General features: G+C 32.3%; 1 protein-coding gene across 1 annotated transcript; it reads right to left on the minus strand.

Annotated features, from left to right (window-relative positions):
• Positions 1-4,033: 4,033 nt before the first annotated feature.
• LOC127080254 (uncharacterized) lies at positions 4,034-5,296 on the minus strand. Its single transcript, XM_051020582.1, has 2 exons — positions 5,125-5,296; positions 4,034-4,548 (listed from the first exon to the last, which is right to left on the minus strand). The coding sequence occupies exons 1-2, from the start codon at positions 5,294-5,296 to the stop codon at positions 4,034-4,036; spliced, it is 687 nt and encodes a 228-aa protein (XP_050876539.1).
• Between the last annotated feature and the right edge of the window lie 9,260 nt (positions 5,297-14,556).

Consider the following 14,556-nt stretch of genomic DNA (forward strand, 5'->3'; position numbering starts at 1 on the left):
TCGTGGAGTACCCATCAACTTTCTTTATGGTTATCCAGTTACGGACAACGTTGGATCAGCAATAAAGCACTCGACTCTACATCTAGGATCCATAGTGGTTTCAGGTCGAAGAGTGGTATACACTATTATCACCATGAGAATAATTTATGACACTTTGCATAACTTTCTATATAGTATTCTCATAGCGGGTCAATCCGGTATAAATATTACTCCTAATATTCATACCTATGTTTAAGACTTGATAACTCTTTATCCATGATCCATGAGATGTGATCATCAGTCTACAAACATAATAGTCTTAATGCTTTAATGTTATCCCACTTCACACTAAAGCTCGACTACGGATACTTTAAGAATAGTGCCCTTATGTTTAATGTGTTCTCATGATTAAGTCACACTTAATACATTAAACGGACTATCTATTCTAGGGACTTTATTAATCAACCATAATAAAGAAAACGCCTTTTATTATTAATAAATAATTCGATACAAGTACCAAAAGTATTGGCCTCTAGGGCTTACACCAACAGTGCCCTCATTTGCTTCTATGCCTTTCCTTAATTGATCACCTCATCATTCATTAATCCATTCACATCCAATTCAAACTAATTTCAACCATCATCCACCAAACATACATCCATTTCATTCATGATACAAGTGAGGATTTGGTTTTGAATCATCAACTTGAAGTCATTGGTTTCATCCACAAGCATGGCCTATAATCATCCTACAAAGAATCAAGGCTTGTTTTCTATCTACACATGTTCATTTGGGCTTCAAACATTCATCATGGTGCCTTGGAAGTCAAGAAAAACTCAAAGTTTCATATTTAGGGCATGTTGGTTGGTCATGTTTTGGCAAGTTTGGCTTACCATTTAGTCCAAACCTCATAACTTTTTCATCTTTCAACCTTTTAAGGATATTATTTGAGCCAAATGTCCTAAATGAATCCCTCTACAACTTTGTTACAAGGCCTAATACCTAAATCAATACATAAGGATCTTAAAATTGGGATTGACCAAGCTGGTCAAGTTCCATAGTCAGGCCTAAAAACATGTTCATGACCTCCACTTTACATCAATTCCATTTCCACATCACAAATCCTTTTGACCTGGTTCTTTTTGCAACATGTTAAAGATATGGCAAAGTTCAATTGGATTAATTTTCATTCAAAATGCATAAGTCAATTTTAATTGGCCCAAGTGCAAATTGGGGTTTCATCATGCTGCACACCACCAGACACACTAGCCAGATCATGCCAAATTATGTCTCAAGTCTTTAATCCGTGTTGTTTCATTTTTGGACCATAACGCATGCTGAAAACATTAAGGACACATTTGCAAGCCAATTCAAGTGTAACCAAGTCACATGGGGGAGTAAACCGAGCAAAAGTCAAAAAGTGAAAAATTTCCCAAAATGGTAACAAGCAAAAGGGACCTCAGCATCATTGGAACCACCCATCATTAACCAAAAGCATGCTAACTACAAAACCAAGTGTAAGGAGGCGAATTCCAGACCAAAGAGCAACCACACTTGGCCAACAAGTTCACACTTTTATCACTTTTCAGGTTCAATGGAAATCAGACGTTCCCACTCAAAAACTCTAACCTAATCACTCCATAAGCTTCCCTATAAATAAAGGACCATGCTACCTTCATTTTCCAAGTTTCCAAGCCAGAAAACCTCTATAGAAATCACATTCCCTTCCCTTTAAAAATAGAGTTATCTAGTTTGGTCTTTCAACTATTTTTGACACCACTTAAACACTTAAACACCTTCCCCTAACATCCCTGAAGCTACCTGAATCATTGGAAGTGTTTGAAATAACCTCACTTGAGCTCTCCATACTCATCGGAACCACTAACTGAAACTGATTTCAACAAGGTAGTTAACTTCATTATTTCCATCCAAACATGTTACCATTCCACTCCTTGTGATTCACTGATGTTAAGCCCCATGATTTGAGCTTTGATTGTTGAACATACACGATTTTATTTTATTTTTAGGGTTGACTATTTGTTCGAGTTCATATGAAATACTCCATACTAAGAGCCAATCAATGGCTCATAAGTATGAAGAAGGAAACGATGACCTTAGTTTAAGTGGAATCCATGTTTGATTCCACTAAAACACTCGAGTTGTAGAGGTTCAAATTTCAGAAATCCAAGGTTGAAGACGATGATTGGTTCGTTGCTTTGTGTGTTATTTTGAGTTTAAATTCAAAATTTTATGTGGTCTCGTTGTCATTGGTTGTTGTGTGTGACTTGGCCTCAGTGTGTGTGTCTGTGAGTTGGTAAGTCAACGCATGCGTTTGTGCGCCTCATCATGACCCTTCCTTTTGTTTACTTTTATTATTTAATTAGATCATGTGGCTATGATTTGTCCATGTGGTATCTCTGATTGGATTATATTATTTGTTTTCACGAATGTGTTTGTTAACAACTAAGAACACTTGGTTCAGGGGTTGGCGTATGGACCTGTGACCCTGGGGTCAAGGGTTTAACCCCTGGCGCCCCCTTTGCACATTTTTTCTCCCATTTTTATTTTATATGTTTTTTTCACCCTTTCTTCCATTTTAATTTCTTTTCCCTCTTATTTTATTTTATCCAAATATTGTTGTAAATACTTTTCATCAAACATTTGTTTTATTTTTCCATTAATCATTTATTCTTTTTATCATTTTATTTGGACATTTTTACCCTTGTATTTGATGATGGTTGCTGAGATTCTATTGATCATGGTACTTGATTTTAGGGTTGACCTAATATTCAACATTTCAAACATGTTAATGAATGATCAATGGATCATTCATGAAACTTTGAGGTGTTGATAAATTGCCCCTATTTGAACATGTTTAAACCATATGATGCATAGATGAGAGAAATTTGAATTTCAAATGAGGTACCATGATTTTTGCAATTTGAACCATGGATTTTAATGCCTTGTCTTGGATTTCAAGAAAACCCTAGCTCCTTGTTGATCATAAATATCAAAAGCCTTTGAATCCATGATGTTTTATGAAAATTGTAAAATGAATGTGTTATGATGCTAATCCATAATGCATATGAAAATGGTAAAATAAATGTGTTATAATGCTAATGCATATGCTTCAACGCACCTCATAGACCCATCTTCGAGGCATTGCAATACACCACAAAAGACTCACTGGGATTCGAAAAAATCAATATTGGAGCCAACATTAACTTCTTCTTAAGTTCTTGGAAACTCTCTCCACACTTAGCATCCCAAACAAAAGCATGGCCCTTTATATTTAGCTGAGTCAACGACAAAGCTAACTTAGAAAATCCTTCGATAAACTTGTGATAATAACCAACTAACCCAAGGAAACTTTGAATTTCAGTGACAAACTTCAAAGTCTCCCATGCGTCACAACCTCTATCTTCGATGGATCAACAACAATACCTCCACTAATTATGTGGCCAAGAAGACTCACTTCTCTTAAACAGAACTCACACTTAGACAATTTAGCATATAACTACTTTTCTTGTAAAATATTTAACACAACTCTCAAATGATCTGCATGCTCTTTATCTGTCTTCGAATAAATTATAACTTCTTCGATAAACACCTTCACAAACGTATCGAAATATTGATGAAAAGTTATATTCATATACTCCATGAATACTCTAGATTTATTATATGCACCTAAAGGTATTACTGAATACTCGTAATGATCCTACCATGTCCTAAAAGGTGTTTTTGGAATATCCTCATCCTTCACACGAATCTGATGATACCCAGACCTCAAGTCAATCTTACTAGAAACAGACACACATACAAACTGATCCATCAAATAATCAATTCTCAGAAGTGGATACTTGTTCTTGATAGTCACTTTGTTCAACTTTCGATAGTCGACATGCAAATGCATACTACCATTTTTCTTCTTTACTAATACAACTGGCGCATCCCACGGAGAAACGCTCGATCAAACAAATTTATTCTCAAGCAAATCTTCAAGTTTTTTCTTCAGTTCACTCAACTTTGAAGTGGACATCTGATACTGAGCCATCTAAACAGGACTAGTGCCAGGTACTAAGTCTATAGAAAACTCCACCTCACGCTCTTGCGAAAAATCATTGATATTGTCAGGGAAAACATCTGGAAAATCACAAACAACAGATAGTTCTCCAATAACTCCTCTACCTTTTACATCCAAAGAAGCTAACATCATAAGCACGAGAGCATCATTCTTCATAGACTCATTCACTTTCTTAGTAGATACAAACATATCTTTTTCTCCCATGAACTCTGTAAACATCACCTTCCTAGCATAGCAGTTGATATGAACACGGTCGAACTCCAACCAGCTCATCCCAAGGATAACATCCAGTTGTACTAATGGAAGACGAACCAAATCTATTATGAAATCTCTATCAAAAATACTTAGCGGATAATTCAAACAAACCATAGATATAGTTACCGAATCCATAACAGAGGTATTAATAACCATACTCATACTCATAAATGATAGCTCAAGATTCAACCTCATTGCACAATCCAAAGAAATGAACGAATGCGTCGCACCTGTATCGATAATAGCAACTAAAGGAATATTATTAATAAACATGCACCTTTGATCAATTTTTCCTCGATGGTAGTCGTTGAGCCAAACAAAGCAAAAACCTTTCCTCTAGACTTTTCCTGCTTAGGCTTATGACATCGAGTGCTAATATGACCTTGTTCTCCATAACTATAAAAAGTCACAAATAGTACTCCTACCCTCGGCAACTCGATGGCATGACTTCTTACACTTGAAGGAATTATGAATAGAACTCTTACACTTAGAAATTTGGTGCCCAGACTCGACGCATTTTTAGCATCTTAGAGAAGTAGGAGATCTTCCCCCACTTTGACTCTTATGCTGAGTTTTCATCTTGTCCTTACTATCTGAAACAATGTAAGGCTTCCCCCTTTTCATATCACTGGAACTCTTGTAATAAGAAGATCTCGCACGATTATCCTTATCATAGATACGAAATTTATTTACTGGTACGGGAAACTGATGACATGGTACCAAATAAACTATTTGATATCTGGGTGTAGTCCACTCAAATTTGATGCACTTGGATTCTTCAGCCCCTATCTAATTGTAATGAGGACATAATTTGGATAACTCCTCAAACTTCACAGCATAGTCCTCCATAGTCATATTTCCTTGTGTCAGCCCAATGAATTTAATCTCTTTCTTTATACACACATCAACAAGAAAATATTTATCCATAAATGCAGTCTTGAACATTTCCCAAGTAATCTCAGCACCACTAGCTTCCATTCTCTAATGTGAGTTAGTCCACCAATACTCAGCCTCCTCTGACAGCATATCAGAACCGTAAAGCACCTTCTGAGCATATGTGCAAGCCATGACTCTGAAGATTTTCTTGATCACTTGCAACCACCGATGAGAGCCTTCCGAATCATACCTCCCTTTAAAAGTTGGCAAGTTATTCCTATGAAACCTTCTAAATCCTCTACCCTATGCACCCTCAGTCTGCTAATTTTGTTGAGCGTTGAAAGCTTGCTGAGCCTGACCCATCACGTTGGCCATAACTTCTAAAGTGTTAGTGATATCGTGATCGTTTCTTCCAGCCATATCTCTACATGTAGGAAACCATGTTATAAGAAACAAAACATCAATAATACACACACATTAATCGACATCCCAGGGACTAGACAATATACAAAACCTGGTCGGACGGACCAACCTGCTCTGATACCATTATGTAACACCCTAATTTCCTCGTGTGTAGTATAACGAAATAAATCAAGTATATATCACATATGCACATTAGGATGTCACGCATCTCAAATCACAACATGTTCTGTGACACTTATAATTTATAATAAAACATCCAACACCTGTCATCGCATACTAACCTTCACTTAGGGTACCATCGCATCAGAATTTATCAAATAAGTATGATTCACAATCATATAAGTCTCATAAAAATATTTTATTAAAACTAAAACAATACAGTAAACGTCTATGCAAATCAATGCAAACATCAAAACGTCAAGAGTATAACATCAAACTCTTTAATTAACACAAAATAGAAATAAAAAGCCTCGTTCGTCCCGCCCAATATTACAAATTAGAGCAACATTATTCTAAGAACGCAAAATGAAAAAAAAGGAACAACACAATGCCATGCTCCAGATCTAAGCAGCTACTCGGTTACCTGCTTATATGTACTCCGAAGAGGAGCACATGCCATAATAACAACCGAGTGGTGAGAATTCACATCAATAAATTAAGCGGTTTAAACTATAAGGTAGAACATGTACAACTATACATATTTCACAACAATCACACAATAACATTCTCACACCCAACCCAACATCATATACAATCACAATTAAACATATGACTCATTATGAAACATGACTCAACTATGTAACTCGATGCATATGCATGTGGTACAATCTCAAGAAAAGGATCCTCGTTCGAACCGGGTCCTGCAACGAACCCTGAGCCATGCACCAAGCTCTCAGCCCCAACACCGAGCTTGAGACAAGTCACAAAATCCCGCATCAAACATGTGAACTCATCTCTTGCATAACAATAGCGACTTACGATTCATGTCATTCGAGTCAATGCAATTCAACAAAAACTACAACCTTTAAGGTCCACACCGATCGTAAACAACATGCATTGACAATAACATAATAATACCGCTCCAAATTATTATTTCACGGGTACAACAAAAATGCATAATCAATCATCACGAAATCATCATAAAATATGCACACCTCATCATAACCACATGTTCAAAAACATTCAAAACACTTCCATCATTCATCGATTATTTCGTAACTTCAATCAAATATATTTGATCATCAACTCACATCACAACAACATCAAATAGTGACAAATAGTGTCCAAATAACCAACAAAATTTGAAAAATCAGATTCTGCACTCCAGTACAAGCAAAACAATCAATTACACAAGTTACATGTGCATCACGACCATGGGCGTCATTGCCATGATGCCCGTCATGGACATTCAAAATGTCAAAATGCGTCTTTCGCAATGGAGATCAATGCAAACTCCCATTCTTTCACTCCCGACCATCAAAATCAACCAAAAATAATACATACATGACATATAATCATCCATAGAATATTATTTGCATGGTTTAGCACATTTAATCCATCAATCCCTCAAAATCATATTTACCACAAAACCTCCAAAACTCTTTAAAATGGTGGAAAACATCAATATCTGAAAACAAAAAAAAATACACATATATGCACCCGAAATTCGTCATTTAAAAACAACCAATAACATCAAAGCATTATAGAAATTCAGAATTCATCAAATACTAATTACCCTATTGGAGGTTAAGGACTCCTCATTCTACCCCTTATGTATTGTACCATTATTGAATAAATTCTCCCCCTTACCTTAGATTCTCTAGCTAAAATATTCAAAGCTCTTTCAATGGATGTTCTTCCTATGCCCTAGCCCCTGGCTCTTCCTCTTTCCACCAAATTCTATTTTTACGTAGAAACTCTCACAACTCTTTACTAACTTTTTTAGTAACCTAATCCCTCTCAAATAGTGAATTCTAAAATTACCCTCACTTACCTCCCCTTATTTAATCAATATTACCCAATAATTAAATAAATACATAAAATCATAATAAATCAAATAATCACAATAAATCAAAATCTGAGGTGTTAAAGAACCTGTATAAATATATAGTGCACTCTATCTAACTCTATCTTATTAATTTATGTCATTTATTTTTATTTCCTCTATAATTTCTACTTCTCCCTCTTCACCGCTTCTTTATTTATATTGAACTAATATAAACATTTTTCAATAATTTTTAAAAAAAATATTTTTTACTTCTAATTATCTCTATCTACCCCCCTCCTCTCCCTGTCTTTTGTGTCTAGAGTCACGTGGCCAATATGTTATCCAAAAAATAAATGAAAATAACATCTCTACTAATTGGAGGCACATAATAATAATTCTTTAACTTAATTATTAAACCACTAGGTAAATTTAATACATAAGTTCCCATGACTAAAGTTGCAACCTTTTCTCCATTTCCAAATTATAAATCAACTTTACCCTTTGTCAATTCTCAACTCCTTTTTAGCCCACCACATTTTTACAAAAGGGAGAATCACATTTGGATCCAATATCCATGATGCAAAAGTAGATATGCTTGTGTTTGATAATTTCCTTGCCTTTCCCTTTACCACCTTGTCTGTTGGGCCTTTTGTTCCACTTATTAAAATTTCATTATTGACCATGAGAATGGTCTTCCTTTTTTATTTCAATTTTTCTATGCATTTTGTAACATGCCTAACAACTTTTCCCAATTTTTGTCCATATAATTCATATTAAAATTTAGTACAAATTGGATGAAATTCTTCAGTAATGATTTTAAGATCAAATCAATCGCAAGCTCTTTCTTGAGAAGAAAACTTAATATATCAAGGTTATCTACATACACAATCATCTTGAGAACATGGTGACCTAGAAGGGGTTCCATTGGCTATATTCCTTGGAAAAAAGGGCTTTGGACACTTCGAGTATTTACTGCCTAACCTGCTATTTATATAGCATCTTCAGGTGTTCGATCATATCAATCACTGCCATGTTCTCTTGTTGCTTCTACAATTCAAAGTTTGTGGTAGCTAGCATAACAAATAGTTTGAAAGGCATCATCAACATGCTTCTTATGAGATCTATTTTAGCCTTAAGAATAGTACTGGACAAGTCCTCTTTAGGAAAACGTCCATCTAAGATATACAACATTTTTCATGTATTAGGACAATCCTCAATTTTCATTGTCAATCTAGAAAATTTATCCCAAACAATTTTTCATTGTCAAGGATTGATCATAAAATGTTATTTAAGGTGTTTGTTGACATAGTAACTATATTTAAGAAATTTTAAAGATATAAATATCATTAAAACATAATTTCATTAGGTCTTTAATTAAATATGCTCTCAATATTTTACTCCAACCAAATAACCCTCAACATATTATGTGTTGAAAGATTTTCTAGTGGATCAAAATCCATATTTCACATTGTTTTAAGTCATCAATAGACTGATTACGCAAAAATATGTTATTTAGGTAGAAACTTCTTCTAATTGTATCTAGTACAATTGTAAATTTCATCAAGCTGGTGAATAACTCTTTATTCTAATCCATCACTTGGATTATTACCAACTGTTTATTCTAAACATATCTAATCTTATTATAAATTTAGCAATTGAATGTTACATTTATCTCATCACACCTTACTAATATATAACATGCCCCTCATGGTAGGCAAAACCTACATTTTTTGAAACTAGTCTTGATGAGTGCTAAATATTGAAAAGATAAAGCTTAATATTTATTTGAGGGAATTTGTAATTAAGTTGATCACACAATCTTATTTATCATATAAGTTATATCTCACGTGCATCAACATACATAAAAAATAAAATGATATGATAATGACCCTTAGCATAATTTTTCCCTCTAGCCAATGGGAGAACCTAACGTAAAACTAAGAACAATATAAGCTTCTATAAGCTAGACATCCATGGTTTTTCTTCTTTGATCTTGTATTCTTCTCTTCTTTATTACATTTTATAAGATAATACTCGTGTTACATATGAGGGGCTGAGATGAGGAAAAAATTTACAAATAGAGTATTAAGAGAAAAGGCTTGACATACAAGTTGTATTTAAAAATTCCCCCCAAAAATAAAAATACTAAGGCCATAATTGATCACCACAAGATGATCATTTGATCAAACTTGTTGACCCTAGTGTAAATGATAATTTCTTCTATCTAGGTGATGATGATCATTTGATCAAATTTGTTGATTTTGGTGAAAATGACCATTTCTTCTATATGGATGCATATGATGATTTGGTTAAACTTATTATTTATTCCTATAGATGGTTGCAAACTATTCTATACCTAGAAACAAATACATCAAAGTATCCACCATTCTTAATTATATTTCTATAATAAACACTCTACAAATGGATATTATTGTTCTTCAAACCATATTTGGTTCAACAAGATATAGAATATATGTTTTCAAGGTTCCAAACCTTAGTATCTAAGTTTAAGGTTTTTGTTAAAAGATATAAGACTTTTGGTCACATAAAAAAATATTCTTAAAAGTTTCCCTAGAAGATGAAGAATGAATATTACTATCATTTAAGAGGCAAATGACCTTAACAAGTTAGCTCTAGAAGATTTTATAAGATCCTTCTAATTCATGAGATAGAGTTAAATAAGAATTAGTCTAAAGGAAAACCTATGTCTTATTCCATCATATATATAAAGGCAAGAAAGTTATGATAAATGCTCTCTAAGATATGGGGTTAAAGTAAAAAGAAGCAAATGGTGGAAGTTATACATTATATAATGATACATTTTTACTCTTTTCTAGAAAGGTTCAATGATACATTTAAAATAGGAGGAAAATAAATTCTCAAGGTATAAAATCAAGTACTTCAAATAATATAAAGAGAAGAAAATATGTGCATATAAGAAAATCATATACTATAACGGCAAAAATTCTAGCCACTTCAAAAACTAATGTCATAATCTCGGAAAAAAGAAGCCTAATAAGAGTGGTTCTAAGAGCGAGAAGAAGTGTATTGTGACAACATGAGACAACTTAAGTGATTCCTCTAATGAAGATGGGAGCGAGAAAATATAGTTTTCATGGAAAGAATATCTTTTGGTCTTAATCTGAAATATTCATCCGAAGATCATATTGATAATGAGGTATTATCTCAGTTATTACATAGTGAATTAATTTTATCATTAAATAAACTATTGAGTAATACTCAAAGGATGTATAATAAATAACAAAATTGAGAAAAAGTTAACGATATTTAATTAGAACATCACAATATCTTGGAAAATGAATGTGAAACTTTAAAGTTTGAGTTTTTCTAAAGAAAAGAATTTTCAAAGTCTACTCAATTAAGTGTAGTACAATTATTTGGAGCATGAAAATTATTTACAATATTCTATAAACAAGTGCAAAATGAGAAAGATTTTACTATTGCAGCAATTAGGAGTGTTCATGATCATGAATCTAAAAAAAAACCTTTTGGATTTTTTTTGAAAAAAATGTATTTTTTCTGATTTCTCCCCACATATAACTCCACAAGAAAATGAAATTGTAGAAAGTGAAATCGATCTCTACCAGAGATGGAAAGAACCATGTTGAAGGGAAATTATGAGGAAATACATAGTGAAAAACAAAAGTTTTTCTTTGGTATCCTTACGAATCAACATGATTAGTGATTGAATGATTACCTCTTGTGGCAATTAACCCTTAATGTCAAATTCAAAGAGCGATCATGAGAATTACACAAACTTAAACACCTATACTCGCTCCACATGACCATGATGTCTTCATTCTTAGAGCTAGATAACTCAAATGAATTCATTTGGAGTGATAGAGAAAATGAGATTCTTGGTTTTAGAAGTGCTAGAGTTTCACAAATCGAATTTTTGTCAAGTGTGAAAAACATCAGCATAATAGTTCTATTTATAAAAGAGGTTGTATGGGATGCATGTTGAATAATCACACTTAAACACATTGTAACTTATGATGTAATTTATTTCACTTAAGTATGTCATATATGTCGATGTTCCATATTTCACTTAAGTACACCGTACCCTACAGTGTTACGTATTGCATTCAAGTACACCATACCTTATGATGTAACATGTCTCTCTAATTAAAACTAATGCATTTCAAGACTTCACAATCAAATGAGCTTCACTTATTTATTTTGTCTCTCATCAATAGTTTTTATGCGAGTGACCAGGTAGGTTCTCGCAATGTTGATAGTTAAATTAAATCACAAATATAATATCATAAACAATTATTGATATCTAGCAACACATCACTACTACCCAGGTGAGAAATATGTTATGTGGTCTGATGAAATATTTCTATGATAATATTTATTTGTACAATTACCATTTTTACCCCATGTCTATATTAAACACAAGTCATAGATTGTGTTACCCTTATCCAGTTCAATATTGGTCCCTTAGACATTCATGTTGTTATACAGGATGAGAAAATTCCATATAGGTCACTCTTGCCCATCAATATGATAAGTGAAGTATCCATCAACCATTTTTATGGGCATATTATTATGGGCAATATTTGAAGGACAATAAAGTACCTTACTCCACATCTATGGCCCATAGGGGTTTCAGGTTGAAGGATGATATACACAATTATTACCATGAGAATAACTTATGACAAATGCATAATATTCTATGTAGTATTTTAATGGCGGGTCAATCCTATTTAAATATTATTCCTAACATTTGTACATATGTAAAGACTTGATAACTTTTTATCCATGATTGATGATAATAGATCACTAGTATATCCACATAATAATCTCAATGTTTTAATTCTATCCCACTTCACAATAAAGATTGACTGCTCATACTTTAAGAAAAATGTTTTTATGTTTAATATGGTCTCAAGATTAGTTCATATTTAATGTTTCATCAAACGGGCTAGCTATTATAGGATATTTATTATTTGGAAAAATAAATATAATAAAGAAATATGTTATTATTATTAATAAATAATTTAATATAAGTATCAATTTCTAATAAAACTACTGGTCTCTAGGATATATACTAACACATGTTTCATGAGAAGAATGTCGCAAAAAACTTTTGGGTAAAAGTTATAAACTTTGCATTTTTCATAATTAAATTTATACAATGCCTTTTTTGAATAAGAATTCATATGAATTGTGGAAAGGAATAAAATAAACATTTCATACTTCCATCAATTTCTTCCTATATTATTTTTATATTTTAAATATCAAGGATCACTTCATCATGTTTTAAATATCAATGATTTTAATGCACAAAAGTGTATCTTTTTAGGATTATATACTCTCAAAAGCATATAGAGTATATAATTAAGAAATATTGATCGTAGAAGAATCAATACACGAAATGTTTAATAAAAAAGAGTTTGATCATAACAAGTTAAAGGTAGTATAAGATTTTTTAGATAACATAGGAACCAAAATTAGTTCCTTATAAGGAATATCCCTATAGTAAAGTAAACAAACCTCCTAGTAAAGTGAACAAACCTCCTAAAAACTTTGGTGAAAATGAAAATCATCTCACCCTGAAGATTAAATAATTATAAAGAAAGAATTTATTGTGAGGACAATCTTCCTTCAAAATTTAAAAATCTATGGTTGAACTTATTTTTCATAATAGAAGGAACATCAACAAATGAAGTCATATCAAACGATGTCTGCATAATTTTTATTTGAGAAGAACTCAACCCATTTCATGGAAATAATGAATGGGATCTCATGCCACAACCTAAAGGAAAAAACCCATAGAAACCAAATGAATTTTCAGAAACAAATTAAAATTAAAAGATGTAGTGGTAAGAAACAAAGCTTGACTTGTAACTCAAGTTTCAAATCAATAGAAAGGTATATTATATTGAATTTGTTTTCACTCGTAGCTAGATTTAAAGCAATGTGATTATTATTTTCTTATGCTATTAATCATAATATTAGTTTTTATCAAATGAATGTTAAAAAAATGTTAAAAAAGATGTCTTAAAGGGATTTATTTATGAAGAGGCTTATCTGAAGAAATCACATGTCTTTGAAGATACTAAGTATCATGAACATGTTTTTAAACTAAATAAATCATTATATGACATGAAAGAGACTCCTAAAACTTGGTATGGTAAACTAAAGCATTTTACTTTTGGAAAGTTATTTTGTTACAGTCCAAATGGATGCAATGCATTTTAGAAAATCATCTAAGAATGAAATGTTGGTCGTTAAAATTTATGTAAATAATATTATCTTTGGATTTACTAGTTCTAAGTCTTGCCAAGATTTTATGAATAAATGGAGAATGAATTTGAAATTAACACGACGCTAGAAGTAAAAAAAAAAAATCTTTGAATCCAAATTTACCACCACACACGTGGAGTTTATATTCATCAAATTAAGTACACAAAGAAACTATTCAATAAGTTAACTCTGATGAATTTCAAACAAATGCTCACTACAATGCATTTGAATTGATTTGTTAAGTAACAAGGTAAATAAAAAGTATAGAGACATATGATTGGTTATCTTCTCGATCTAACAACTTCAATGTGTAAAATTTATTTAATGTATGCTTATGAATTAAATTCCAATTAGAACTTAGTGAGTCTCGCTTAAGTGTGGTTAAAAGTATTTTAAAGAGAGTACTAACACTAGTTTTGTATAATAAATAAAATTATTACAAGTTAGAAGGGTTCGTTGATATTGGAGATAGAATTAAAAGAAAACCCACTTGTGGTAGTGGTCAATTCTTAAGTGAAAACCTAATCTCTTGGTCAAGCAATAGACAAACGACCATTGTATTGTCATTAACAAAAGTTGAATACATATAAGATGTAACTGTAAGTTGTAACACTTAACTTTTGTGAATGAAGTTTCAAATTGAAGACTATTAGATTAAATAGAGTAACATTTATATTGT

The sequence above is a fragment of the Lathyrus oleraceus genome, chromosome 5 (genome assembly GCF_024323335.1).
Source record: "Lathyrus oleraceus cultivar Zhongwan6 chromosome 5, CAAS_Psat_ZW6_1.0, whole genome shotgun sequence".
Lineage (NCBI taxonomy): Eukaryota > Viridiplantae > Streptophyta > Magnoliopsida > Fabales > Fabaceae > Lathyrus > Lathyrus oleraceus.

Bases quoted from the DNA above. Each gene is read 5' to 3' on its own strand.
- LOC127080254 (XM_051020582.1), bottom strand. From the start codon at position 5,296: ATGGAAGCTAGTGGTGCTGAGATTACTTGGGAAATGTTCAAGACTGCA. The intron at 4,549-5,124 runs GTCCTCATTACA...TTATCGATACAG, and splicing joins TGAGGAGTTATCCAAATTAT to GTGCGACGCATTCGTTCATT.